Below are 12,324 nucleotides of genomic sequence, written 5' to 3' on the forward strand. Positions count from 1 at the left end.
GCCCTGCCCCACAGTGCTGCTGATTTCCCTCCCCTCCTCTCACCCAGGCGTCTGAGGGGGATATTCCAGGATGGAGAATGGGGGAAGGGGCTAGTAAATATGTAATTTACCGGCCCCTATCCTTTTCTAAATGAACAAAGTGAACACACTGGCTCATTGCGTCCATTCATAACTGAAGCATAGTAAACTGCATTTACTATGCTTCAGTTTGTGAATGAACAGGAAGCCACTCAGTGCAGAGCACTTCCTATTCATTCACTGCCCTGTGCAGCTGAGGCTGCAGAGAAAGATGTGTGTTTGAGCTTTGGGGTGCACACCCTAATGCAATAGGCTGTGCACACCTATGTTTATGACTATAGAGTCTGGACATTTATGAGCACTTTCTAGTATGGCCTTGATAACGTTTGTCCTTTTGTAACTACTCACACATAAATAACTTTGACCTATGGACATGAAACTGCTCAAATCTTTAGATATATCACAGTGTTTCTACAAGGGATACTGGATGTATTTTTTCTGAAGCACCTCAGATTTCTGATGCAAGAGATGCACATCAATATGTTCATTCAGCCTGCATTTACCTCTATGGTAATTAATGAACAGTGGCTGTCATCACATCTCAATAGTATTCACATGTAGTGGCAATGCACAGCACACCTCACTACTGGCAACTGCATGGCCCTGTGTTGCCATGGCTATTTGTAGTGATTTTATAGCACTAATATGGAGATAGATTTTAAGACCATGTGCTGTTTTAAAAGCAAAGCCTTCCCCATTGATATGCAAATGAACCAGTCAGACTATTTTATGAGCTAAGCAGAGGAAACTCTTTACAGGATATGATGTTGAGGAAGTTAGGGGGAGGAGAGGACTTTGAACAGGCATGTGGTCAGACAAAGAACAGAATTGTTTTGGGAGACAGAGGAACATCGTGTGCTGGAAGACTTCGGAAGAAGATGTTTGGTGTTGGAATCCAGGAGATTACTCCATCATAAAGAAATTGAGTAGCTGTTTAGTATATTCATAGCATACATATTGTACATGTTTCAGCTTGTGCATGTTGTAGGCATATTTTGTAATACTTTGCATACTATTAACTGTGTATTATGCAGTTTTGTTTGCAGTTTTTCCTGTTCAGTCAACTTGGGCTTTCAATTGATGACATTATCTTCATGGTTCTTTGCTCAGAGTCCAACTCAACAAAGTCCTCCAGCTTCCAGCACACGTTGTTCCTTTGTCTTCCAAAACAACTCTATTCTTTGTCTGACCACATGCCTGTTCAAAGTCCTCTCCTCCCCCTAACTTCCTCTACATCATATTCTGTAAAGAGTTTCCTCTGCTTAGCTCATAAACTAGTCTGACTGAAGCATTTGCATATCAATGGGTGAGGCTTTGCTTTTAAAACAGCACATGGTCTTAAAATCTAACTCCATATTAGTGTTATAAAATCACTACAAATAGCCATGGCAACACAGGCCCTTGTTGCTGCTGGAACTTGTTGGTGCTGGCCCCTGTTGTCTCTGTATGATAATTCAAGCTGTACCACCAGCTGGTGCACATACGTATATTACATACTAACCGTATTAAGCATATTACCCAAACAACCCGAATTAACCCGAAGTTAAAGATTGATACCATCTAAGGGAAAATAATGCTGACCCTATTATCTATTTCTTTTTAATAACAAGTGCAATACTTACTGGTTGCTAAAATGCCAGCTAGGTGGCAACCCTGGCAAACTATTTACAGTTTGAAAAGGAAACCTGATTTAAATTTTATATCTGTAAATAGTTCACTAAGGAGTTCCAAAGCCAAGTATTTGAAAGAGAAGTAAGTTTTTTTTCCCAGAATCATACTTACCTAGGTGGATGCAGCATCGGTCCGATCCTGCATCTGTCCCCGCCACCTGCACTGAGAACCGAGCGATAGAACACTGCTGATGGCTTGGTTCTCACAGCTCCCTGAGCAGAGAGCTGCTGACTATCAATCAGCAGCTCACCACTCTGCCCCCGGCAGGCTAGCTGAGAGGCTGAGACGGGTATCAGTCCAGGCACCTCGCAGATCCAGACTTTATTGTCGTGATGACGCGGTGCTTGGACTGATTTCTGTGACATCAGTAGAGAGCGGACTTCAGTCTGCTCTGTGCTGAAAACGGGTCAGAGGAGTGCAAAACGAATTGCACTCCTGTGGCCCATAGGAGAAGCCCAGCCAAGTGAGCTCAGGCTGGACTTCTCCTTTAACCTTTGCAGTGAGAGGGGGGCGCACTACAAGGGTCAATTTATGTTCCCCATAGAGTTCAACTTATAAATAAATAAATAAACAAAATCATTATTTGCGTATTGAACCCACTGTCCAATGCTCGGCTAAATAGCTTTCGGCATCCTTAAAAACATCAGCAAATCATCTGAAGTAGAATAGCTGTGTTTAGGATTTTATGGTCAATTGACACACACAGGTCAGGACATTTACCTTTTCCTCTGTTTTATGTTCTGGTTCAGGAACATTGCGTGGGCTGTGAGAGCTCAGTGATCTTGCCTAGAAGAAAACATAGACATCATCACTATGATGTAATAAAGCATTATTGTGGATAACTGAACACTTAAGAAAAGAGACACTGTAGACTGCTTAGCTTGTACGGATACAACTGAATCATATATAGTATTCAATTTCAAATTCAAAACGTATTAAATTGGTATTAAACTCAAAAACAAAAATGTATTATATTGCAGCTTACCAATTCATAGATGTAATGGCTGCATAAGTTTTTTTTCCTTTATTTTCACCCGTTTGGTGGGTTGTGCCAATAACAGTGGCTACTTTCATCAAAGTATGTAAAAACCTAGTATAATGATAAATAAGCTGCTAATCCAAGTAAGGCTGCCGTTACAATCAAATCACGAGTAAGCGCTGCAAAACACGATGATCCCTGTTCCCACTATGTCATATTGCTGTATTGTATGCTTTTATAAGTTACAATAAAGATGGATGTGCAGCTGTCCAGACCTTTGGATTTTTTCCTAACAGTGCCTGGAAAAAGTATTCACAACCAAAAATGTAAATGTATTTTATTGGGATTGTATGTGATAGACCAACACAAAGTGGCACATAATTGTGAAGTGGAAGGAAAATGATAAAGGGTTTTCATTTTTTTTTACAAATACATATGTGAAAAGTGTAGCGTGCATTTGTATTTCTTTACTCTGATACCCCTAACTAAAATCTAGTGGAACCAATTGCCTTTAGAAGTCACCTAATTAGTACAGTCCACCTGTATATAATTTAATCTCAGTATAAATACAGCAGTTCTGTGAAACCCTCAGAGGTTTGTTAGAGAACCTTTGTGAACAAATAGCATCATGAAGGCCAAGGAACACACCAGACAGGTCAGGGAAAAAGTTGTGGAGAAGTTTAAACAGATTTAGGTTTTAAAGAAATATCCCAAACTTTGAACATCTCATGGAGCACTGTTCAATCCATTATCTGAAAATGGAAAGAGTATGGCACAACTGCAAACTTACCAAGACATGGCCGTCCACCTAAACCGACAGGCCGGGCAAGGAGAATATTATTCAGAGAAGCAGCCAAGAGGTCCATGGCAACTCTGGAGGAGCTTCAGAGATCCACAGCTCAGATGGGAGAATCTGTTCACAGGACAACTACTATATTAGTCGTGCACTCCACAATACTGGGCTTTATAGAAAAGTGGCAAGAAGATAGCCATTGTAGACAGAAAGCCATAAGAAGTCCCATTTGCAGTTTGTGAGAAGCCATGTGGGGGACACAGCAAACACATGTGGAAGAAGGTGCTCTGGTCAGATGAGACAAAAATTGAACTTTTTGGCCTAAAAGAAAAACGCTATGTGTGGTGGAAAATTAACACTGCACATCACCCTGAACACCCTGAACACACCACCCGTGGTGGTGGCAGCATCATGTTGTAGGGATGCTTTTCATCAGCAGGGACTGGTCAGAGTTGATGGGAAGATGGATGGAGCCAATCTTAGAAGAAAACCTGTTAGAGTCTGCAAAAGACTTGAGACTGGGGTGGAAGTTCACCTTCCAGCAGGACAATGACCCTAAACATACAACCAGAGCTACAATAAAATGGTTTAGATCAAAACATATCCATGTGTTAGGATGGCCCAGTCAGACCTAAATCCAATTGAGAATCTGTGGCAATATTTGAAAATTTCTGTTCACAGACACTCTCCATTCAATCTGATAGATCTTGAGCTATTTTGCAAGAAGAATAGGCAAAAATGTCACTCTCTAGATGTGCAAAGCTGGTAGAGATATACCCAAAAAGACTTGCAGCTGTAATTGCAGCGACAGGTGGTTCTACAAAGTATTGACTCTGGGGGCTGAATACAAATGTATGCCACACTTTTCAGATATTTATTTGTAAAAAAAATTGAAAACCATTTATCATTTTCCTTCCACTTCACAATTATGTGCCACTTTGTGTTGGTCTATCACATAAAATACCAATAAAAACACATGTATGTTTTTGGTTGTAACATGGCAAAATTTGGAAAATTTCAAGGGGTATGAATACTTTTCAAAGCACTGTATGTAAAAACCTAAATGATCCAGAATTCATTGTGCCATACATCTTTTATAACTATGCCATATGTGATTTAAAAATAAACTTTTTTTTTACAAATACCAATAATTTATTGTAGATCTCAACAAACCAGTCACATAAATGCGATATTATAACAAGCACAGCTATATTATTACAGTTCCTTAAGTGGAAAGAAAATCCTATTCCAGCAGGCAATGTGTGTTAATACAATCCAGAATAAGTGCTGACAAAGATTCTTTAATTATTACTTCCAATGTTAATCCAGATGGTCTGTTCCTTTAGCTTGGAATTGATTGTCACAATATGTGACACAGTTTTCAGAATGATATGATCAAAGAATCTATCTAATTCAGAATATTAAAAAAAAATAAGTTGCTTCAAACCAAATTATTCTTCTAAACAAGCTTCAAAATTCAGCCACTTATTAACCACAATGTATATCTAATAAACCATTGGCAATGGACCACCATTGTTCCTGTTCACAATTCACTTTTAAATATTGGCTTGCTAACTGGGTAACACACAGAAGACCTCCCGGCTCTTAGAGCCTACCACACAAGTGATATACTGTACCCACAGTGCATGCTAAAAGTTTCTGATGACTTAAGTAAAAAGGTAAGTGACAGAATAATTTAATTTAATAGAATGCAATGTTTTCCCACATTACACTTTTTAAAAAGATATATAACAGACATAATATAACATATTTTTAAAGCACACTTGTCACCACCCCAGAATGCAGCATCTAAAATGAAATTTGCAGAGTAGGTAAGATCAATGCAAGACCAATTGTACAACATGGAGCAGTAGTATCTTGTTGAGAGGTGCCCATATTGTACTTTGGGATTGGCTTTCTTTAGTGTTCTTCGGCACTGGCTACCTAAAACAAGCAAGTGGCATACTGCAGGAGCCCCTCCCCCTCTCCTTTTTTGGAGATCCCTTGGGCACCTTTCAACAACAGATTGAAAGGTTATTGGCAGGCATAAGCACGGGTGCCTAATGTACCCTATGAGTAAACTCTGATTGGAGTGAAATGTGTTAGTGACTGTACATACCAGGCTGCACAGTCTGTACAATAGAAAGTTTAATAAGCTCATATTAAGACTTTTTAATGGGGAGCGTCTTCCCTTTTTTTTTTTTTTTAGAGACAATGTTTGGCACAGCCTACAAATGCCAGGAGCCAGCCCCCTGTGTTGAAAAAGTAGTGAAGATACCGGTAAGTGGCTGCAGCAGGTGATTACTTCTGGTGCCTAATCTAGTTGTTTGTGTAGAGGTGGGGGTGGGAGGTTGTCAAGTGTGTTTATACCAATTAACTTTACAAATTTAACCTATTAGCTATACACCTTTTTATTCCATGTACTTTGAGAGCTCCAATATAAGGCTCCTGCCCATGTAAAATTGTAAACATTGCAAATTACAAACTGCTAGAAGCAGGCCCCCTCTTCATAGGTTTTGGTAAACCACCTCCACCCCACCCATGATTCAATCCAGAGAATTGTGGACAGCAGAGTGCATATACAGAAGGATCCCTGATGTTTTCCTTGTGCTCAGTCCTGGTGTTCAGGTGTTCTCTCTGCACTTCTTCCAGCAATTAGTGACCTGTATATCCAGTAATTACATGAAAGCTCTGGTAATATAGAAATCTTCATTTATGTATTCTGGCACTGAAGACATTGAATCAAGCAGGCAGGGCTACTGATAAGGAAGTACCACTGTTCCTCCTGTATAGGGCCCGGGCCAGCAGGGGGGACTGGGTAGCAGGGGGAAATTGAATGTGGGCTGGGAGGGTGATTGGTGTGGTGGGGGCAATATTTGGAACTGATCCCCTGTAAGGCTCTCCCTGAAGCAGCTAAAAGCTGGCTAGAGAGAAGGAGAAGGGGATCGGTTCCAGTAACTGTCCCCCCTGCCACACCAATCACCCTCCCAATGCATCATCTTCCCTCTGTTGCCCAGGCTCCCCTATGCTATCATCATAATTTTATTTTTTAGATTTTGCAGGAATTGGTAAATTATGATGTGTTTGTTTCAGCTAATAATGATTTTAGTGTATTTTTAGCTAAAACATCATTTTGATGCGGGTGGGGGGAGGGGCTGTGATTTCTAACAGCAGCTCTGTAAGCAGGTATGTACATCAGATGCCTTCCAGTTTCTAGGACACTGTGATGACAACTCTCAAAGCACAGAGAAAGATAAGACCAAAGTAAGTGTTTCATACATCCTTCTAAAAATGGTAAGAAAACATCCTGTACTTGATATCCGAATAAATGCACTCTAGTGATTTCACAACCATTCAGTTTAAGGCATATACGCTTTTCTGTTTTTAATAACAGAATCATAATGACTTAAATGAAATCCTTTCAAAATTCAGTGCAGGACATTTTCTTGTTAAGGTAATATATATTACAGATTTCATCCTTACTGCATGTACAGGCACTGTAGCCATATAATGTGTAACTATTAAGTAAATGTATGCATGCTCTAATTAGTTATTATACAGCATGCATATAATTTAATTTGGGTGAAAATGTATGCTGTTTACTTTTCTTGTTCAGGGGAGAGAGGGCATATGCTATATTTACAAAGCTGTATTGTATCCCTGGATATACAGTATTAAAAAAAGCTACATTTTTTTTTTAAGTCCGGTGAATCCTTCAGGTACAGTAAACAGCCTGACTCGGTCTTATTTTTGGTAAAGACAAGTTAGTAATGCTGGTCATTATAAATGATAATTCTTCATAAATAATAAAAAATAAAAATAGCGAGTGGTCCCGACTGTCACTACTATAACCCACCAATGCTTTTGTCTACTGATCTGGATGTGTTTGTGTGTTAGGCCCCTTTCACAAGTGCGGACTGCATGTCCGTATTTCATCCATCCATTTTCGGATGAAATACGGACATACATGCATCCCTATGGGATAGCGCGTGTCAGCGGATCAACGTCTACTAACACCCGATATCATCCGGCCCCGCTATTGTCCGATTCTGTAGACGGAAGAAAATCCTATTTTTCTATCCATCTGCAGAGCGGATCGGATGAACACGGACAGACGGTCCATGTTCATCCGATCCCCCATAGGGGAGAGCAGAGATCTGACAGGGCGGTCCCTGCACAGTGTGCGGGTCCCGCCCTTTCATCCGCCGACTCAGCTGGGAAAAATGGAGAGATCCCCGCTGAGCAGCGGATGTTCACGGGTCGGATCAACACGGATCCGTCCCGTGTGAAAGGGGCCTTACACTTCATCCTCATTTTAATTACCCCACTTTATTAATCAATTCATTTGATATAAGAAGTTCCTATTTTCATTCTATTTAGGAAATTCCTCCCTATTTACCCTTTCCTTAATACCATTTCACCTTTCATTCTTTCTTCTTGTAAAGGGTATTGTTAATTGAGTTTTGCATATTACAAACAAGAACACAAGCTTTTATTCTTAAACTGTCAATAGACTATCTCCATTCATATAACATTTTTGGCCGGGCCTGCAGAAAAAGTAATGTCTGTACGATAACCCCAAACAGTCCTGTATAACTGTTTCCAGGGAAGAAATTACTTCTGCTCAGTCATTACAGAATTCCTATTTAGGACTGATACTTAAGTAGGGAGAGCGGATCACCCAGTGTCCAGAATAGGAGCTGAAGTGACAATTTTGTTGCACCAGTAAGGTAGCAGCCCATATCTCCAAAGAGACAGCAACACCATCATTCACCACCTAATATCTGTCAAGAACCATTCTACTGGTCCAGAGCAGTCTCTAGCTAAAACAAAATATTTATGACTGAAGATTTAACAGAAGTCATTGGAGGTTATTTACTAAAGCTGAAGAGTGCAAAATCTGGTCAAACTCACCATAGAAACCAAACAGCTTCCAGGTGTTATTTCCAAAGTTTATATGAACAAGCTAAAGTTAGATTCTGGTTGGCTACCATACACAGCTGCACCAGATTCTGAGTGCACCAGTTTTAGTAAATCTCCCTCATTTTGAGGCGGTCAGGCTGTACTTACATGGTTTTTTTGCTATCTATGATCACATTTATAGTCTTATGCCCCATACACATTATCAGAAATTCTGTCAGAAAAAACTTGGATGGTTTTTCTGACGGAATTCCGCTCAAGCTTGCCTTGCATACACACGGTCACACAAAAGTTCTCTGAACCTTCGACCATCAAGAACGTGATGACGTACAACACTATGACGAGCCGAGAAAATGAAGTTCAATGCTTCCAAGCATGCTCAAATTGTTTCCGAGCATGCGTGATTTTTTGCACGTCCGAATTGCATACAGAGGAACGCATTTTCAGATAGGAACTTTTTTCGACCGATAAATAGAGAACCTGCTCCCAATCTTTTGCTGGCTGGAATTCTGCCAGCAAAAGTCCGATAGAGCATACACACGGTCGGAATTTCTGACCCAAAGCTCACATCCGACTTGTGCTGGCAGAATTTCTGATCGTGTGTACGGGGCATTAGTTTGTCCATTGCATTTTTCACAAGCTTCTCAATTTATCTAACACAGTATTACCACTTCTCCTCCCATCTCCTCAGATTCACATGTGCCAGTCTTACCTTGTGTCCATCTGTTATAAGACCCATATCACGTTCCCCTGATGCCTCCATGGGGCTGACGTATGTTTCCTCCATTTTTTCTATGCCTGCTCCCAAATCTTGCATTTTCTTGACTGGAGTACCAGTTAAGGGCGGTTGTCCAAACCGGATGTTTTTGCCCAGTTGTTGCTGACATACATAAACAAAAGTATACATTTTATTTAAGGATGAAACAGTACATTTTCCCTGATGTTAATACTTTGCTTTAAACGGATACAGAACAAAACTGTTCATAAAAAAAAAATGTTTTCCTCGGATAGCGATTTTCAAACCATATGTGACTCAGACTCTTTTAATATTCCTCAGGTTAGCCACCAGCCTCCCACAAATAATATTTTTAAACTATATTTAATGTCAGTCACTGACACTTGTCACATTTGACTCAATAGCTGTAAAACAATGCCTTCAATCATGTTCCCAACCACTTCCCTAAAAATCACACGTGACGCTCGGCTTCTTAAGGCTGTATGTAGTAGCTTACCAGTCTGTGTGAATACTTGCTGCATTACACATCCAAATGCTCATGAAGCCAAAAATAATTCTCTAATATAATGTATTAAAAAATCTAACACATAAATAAAAGTTGTCAGTACGTTTTCCATATCTAGAAAGGTTTAGGGTTCTTTGCTTTAGTTGACTATGGTTTGTGGTGTAAGCATGTTTGTTAGCCTTTGCTGCAAAATTCAGAACTTCATTCTTTGGCATTACGGAATTTAAGTAAAGTAACTAATGTCAACAGTTTAGTATTTTGGATAGATTTGGGAATGATTAAAACAATTGTCAGTTTTTTTGTTTTTTTTTTTTGCTCTACATTGGGAAGCTTTTCCTTCACTTCCTATCTTGGAGACAGAAAGTGAGAGGAAATCAGTCAAATGGGAGGGGACATTCTGGATTAGTTTTACCTGGAGCAGGTGTCCTTATTGGAAGAATTCCTCCCTATTTCTGTTCTAGTGACATCTGTTATATTGGTATTTGCTGTCCCTGTAATTTTGGTCACTAGTGTGGATACCCAGCAGGGCCCCAGACAGCAATAAAAACTGGACAGCAGCTTCTTCTACACACTACCCAACATTAAAAACAATGTTTTGTCTTTGGATACAGTTTAAGACCAAATTCTGCTTTTACCTGGAGAGATTTAACTTTTCCTACAACACAGTCTTGCGATGAGGCCTGAGCTTCCTGGTCATCTTCGGCTTGTTCATCAGGTATGAAGATACTGTCATGGGAAAATGCTCTTGTTCCCATGCTACTAACAAGGAACCTGGAATGAGAATGTTTTGCCACTTAGGATGCAGAAATATAAGCAAAAAATGCTAATAAAGTTATAAAGGACAAATAAACCTTAACTGCCTTATATATAATACACTTTAAATATTTGAATCTAAACTTCAGGTAGATACTCAAAATACACCAATGAATATAATTAAGTATTTATTAAAAATCATGAAATGTATTTTAATGTGGACACACATACAGTGAGGGGAAAAAGTATTTGACCCCCTGCTGATTTTGTATGTTTGCCCACTAAGTATTTGATCCCCTATCAGTAAGATTTCTGGCTCCCAGGTGTCTTCTATACAGGTAGTGAGTGCTCCTAATCTCAGCTTGTTACCTGTATAAAAGACACCTGTCCACAGAAGCAATCACTCAATCAGATTCCAATCTCTCCACCATGGCCAAGACCAAAGAGATGTCCAAGTATGTCAGGGACAAGATTGTAGACCTATGCAAGGCTTAAATGGGCTACAAGACATTCACCGAGCAGCTTGGTGAGAGGGTGACAACAGTTGGTGCAATTATTCGCAAATCAAAGAAACACAAAATAACTGTCACTCTCCCTCGGTCTGGGGCTCCATGCAAGATCCCACCTCGTAGAGTTTCAATGATCATGAGAACAGTGAGGAATTAGCCCAGAACTACACGGGAGAATCTTGTCAATGATCTCAAGGCAGCTGGGACCATAATCACCAAGAAAACAATTGGTAACACACTACGCCATGAAGGACTGATTAAATCCTGCAGTGCCCGCAAGGTCCCCCTGCTCAAGAAAGCACATGTACAGGCCCATCTGAAGTTTGCTAATGAACATCTGAATGATTCAGAGGAGAACTAGGTGTTGTGGTCAGATGAGGCCAAAGTCGAGCTCTTTGGCATCAACTCAACTCGCCATGTTTGGAGAAGGAGGAATGCTGCATATGACCCCAAAAACACCATCCCGTTAAACATGGAGGTGGAAACATTATGCTTTGGGGATGGTTTTCTGCAAGGGGACAGGACAATTTCACTGCATCAAAGGGATGATGGACGGGGCAGTGTACCGTCAAATCTTGGGTAAGAACCTCCTTCCCTCAGCCAGGGCATTGAAAATGGGACATGGATGGGTAGTCCAGCATGTCAATGACCCAAAACACATGGCCAAGGCAACAAAGAAGTGGCTCAAGAATAAGCACATTAAGGTCCTGGAGGGGCCTAGCCAGTCTCCAGACTTTAATCCCATAGAAAATATGTGGAGGGAGCTGAAGGTTCGAGTTACCTAACGTCAGCCTGGAAACCTTAATGACTTGGAGAGGATCTGCAAAGAGGAGTGGGACAAAATCAATCCTGAGATGTGTGCAAACCTAGTGGCCAACTACAAGAAACGTCTGACCTCTGTGATTGCCAGCAAGGGTTTTGTCACCAAGTACTAAGTCATGTTTTGTGAAGGGATCAAATACTTATTTCACTCATTAAAATGCAAATCAATTTGTAACTTTTTTTAAATGCATTTGTCTGGATATTTTTGTTGTTATTCTCTCTCTCTCACTGTAATAAGAAACTGACCATTAAAATTATAGACTGATCATTTCTTTGTCAGTGGGCAAATGTACAAAATCAGCAGCCGATCAAATACTTTTTTCCCTCACTGTAAATACTTTCATTTTATTTAAAATTATTTTTGCCTTTTTTTTATATGTGCTGCTGAGCCTCCTTGTTTGAACAAACTGAGATTGCAATGAGGGGTGTAAAGTGAAAGAAAATACCATATTTTGGTTGTCACCAGAACAGAACAGTAATAGAGGAGAAATATTCCAATGGGGACACTAGTTCCGGTGACAACCAGGGGTTCCCTAACTTTGGATGAATTTCCTTTCA

The 12,324-nt window shown here is 40.1% G+C and overlaps 1 protein-coding gene across 4 annotated transcripts in view; it reads right to left on the minus strand.

The window, feature by feature from the left end:
* Positions 1–12,324, minus strand: part of CRACD (capping protein inhibiting regulator of actin dynamics) — a 309,035-nt gene that overhangs the window by 44,188 nt on the left and 252,523 nt on the right. For all 4 annotated transcript variants that reach the window (XM_073608408.1, XM_073608409.1, XM_073608406.1 and 1 more), the window contains 3 exons: positions 10,318–10,453; positions 9,154–9,321; positions 2,470–2,535 (listed from right to left, as the gene is read on the minus strand). In XM_073608408.1, coding sequence (XP_073464509.1) covers positions 2,470–2,535; positions 9,154–9,321; positions 10,318–10,453 — 370 coding nt within the window. The remainder of the gene's footprint in view (positions 1–2,469; positions 2,536–9,153; positions 9,322–10,317; positions 10,454–12,324) is intronic.

Source organism: Aquarana catesbeiana, linkage group LG01 (assembly GCF_042186555.1).
Source record: "Aquarana catesbeiana isolate 2022-GZ linkage group LG01, ASM4218655v1, whole genome shotgun sequence".
NCBI classification, from domain to species: domain Eukaryota; kingdom Metazoa; phylum Chordata; class Amphibia; order Anura; family Ranidae; genus Aquarana; species Aquarana catesbeiana.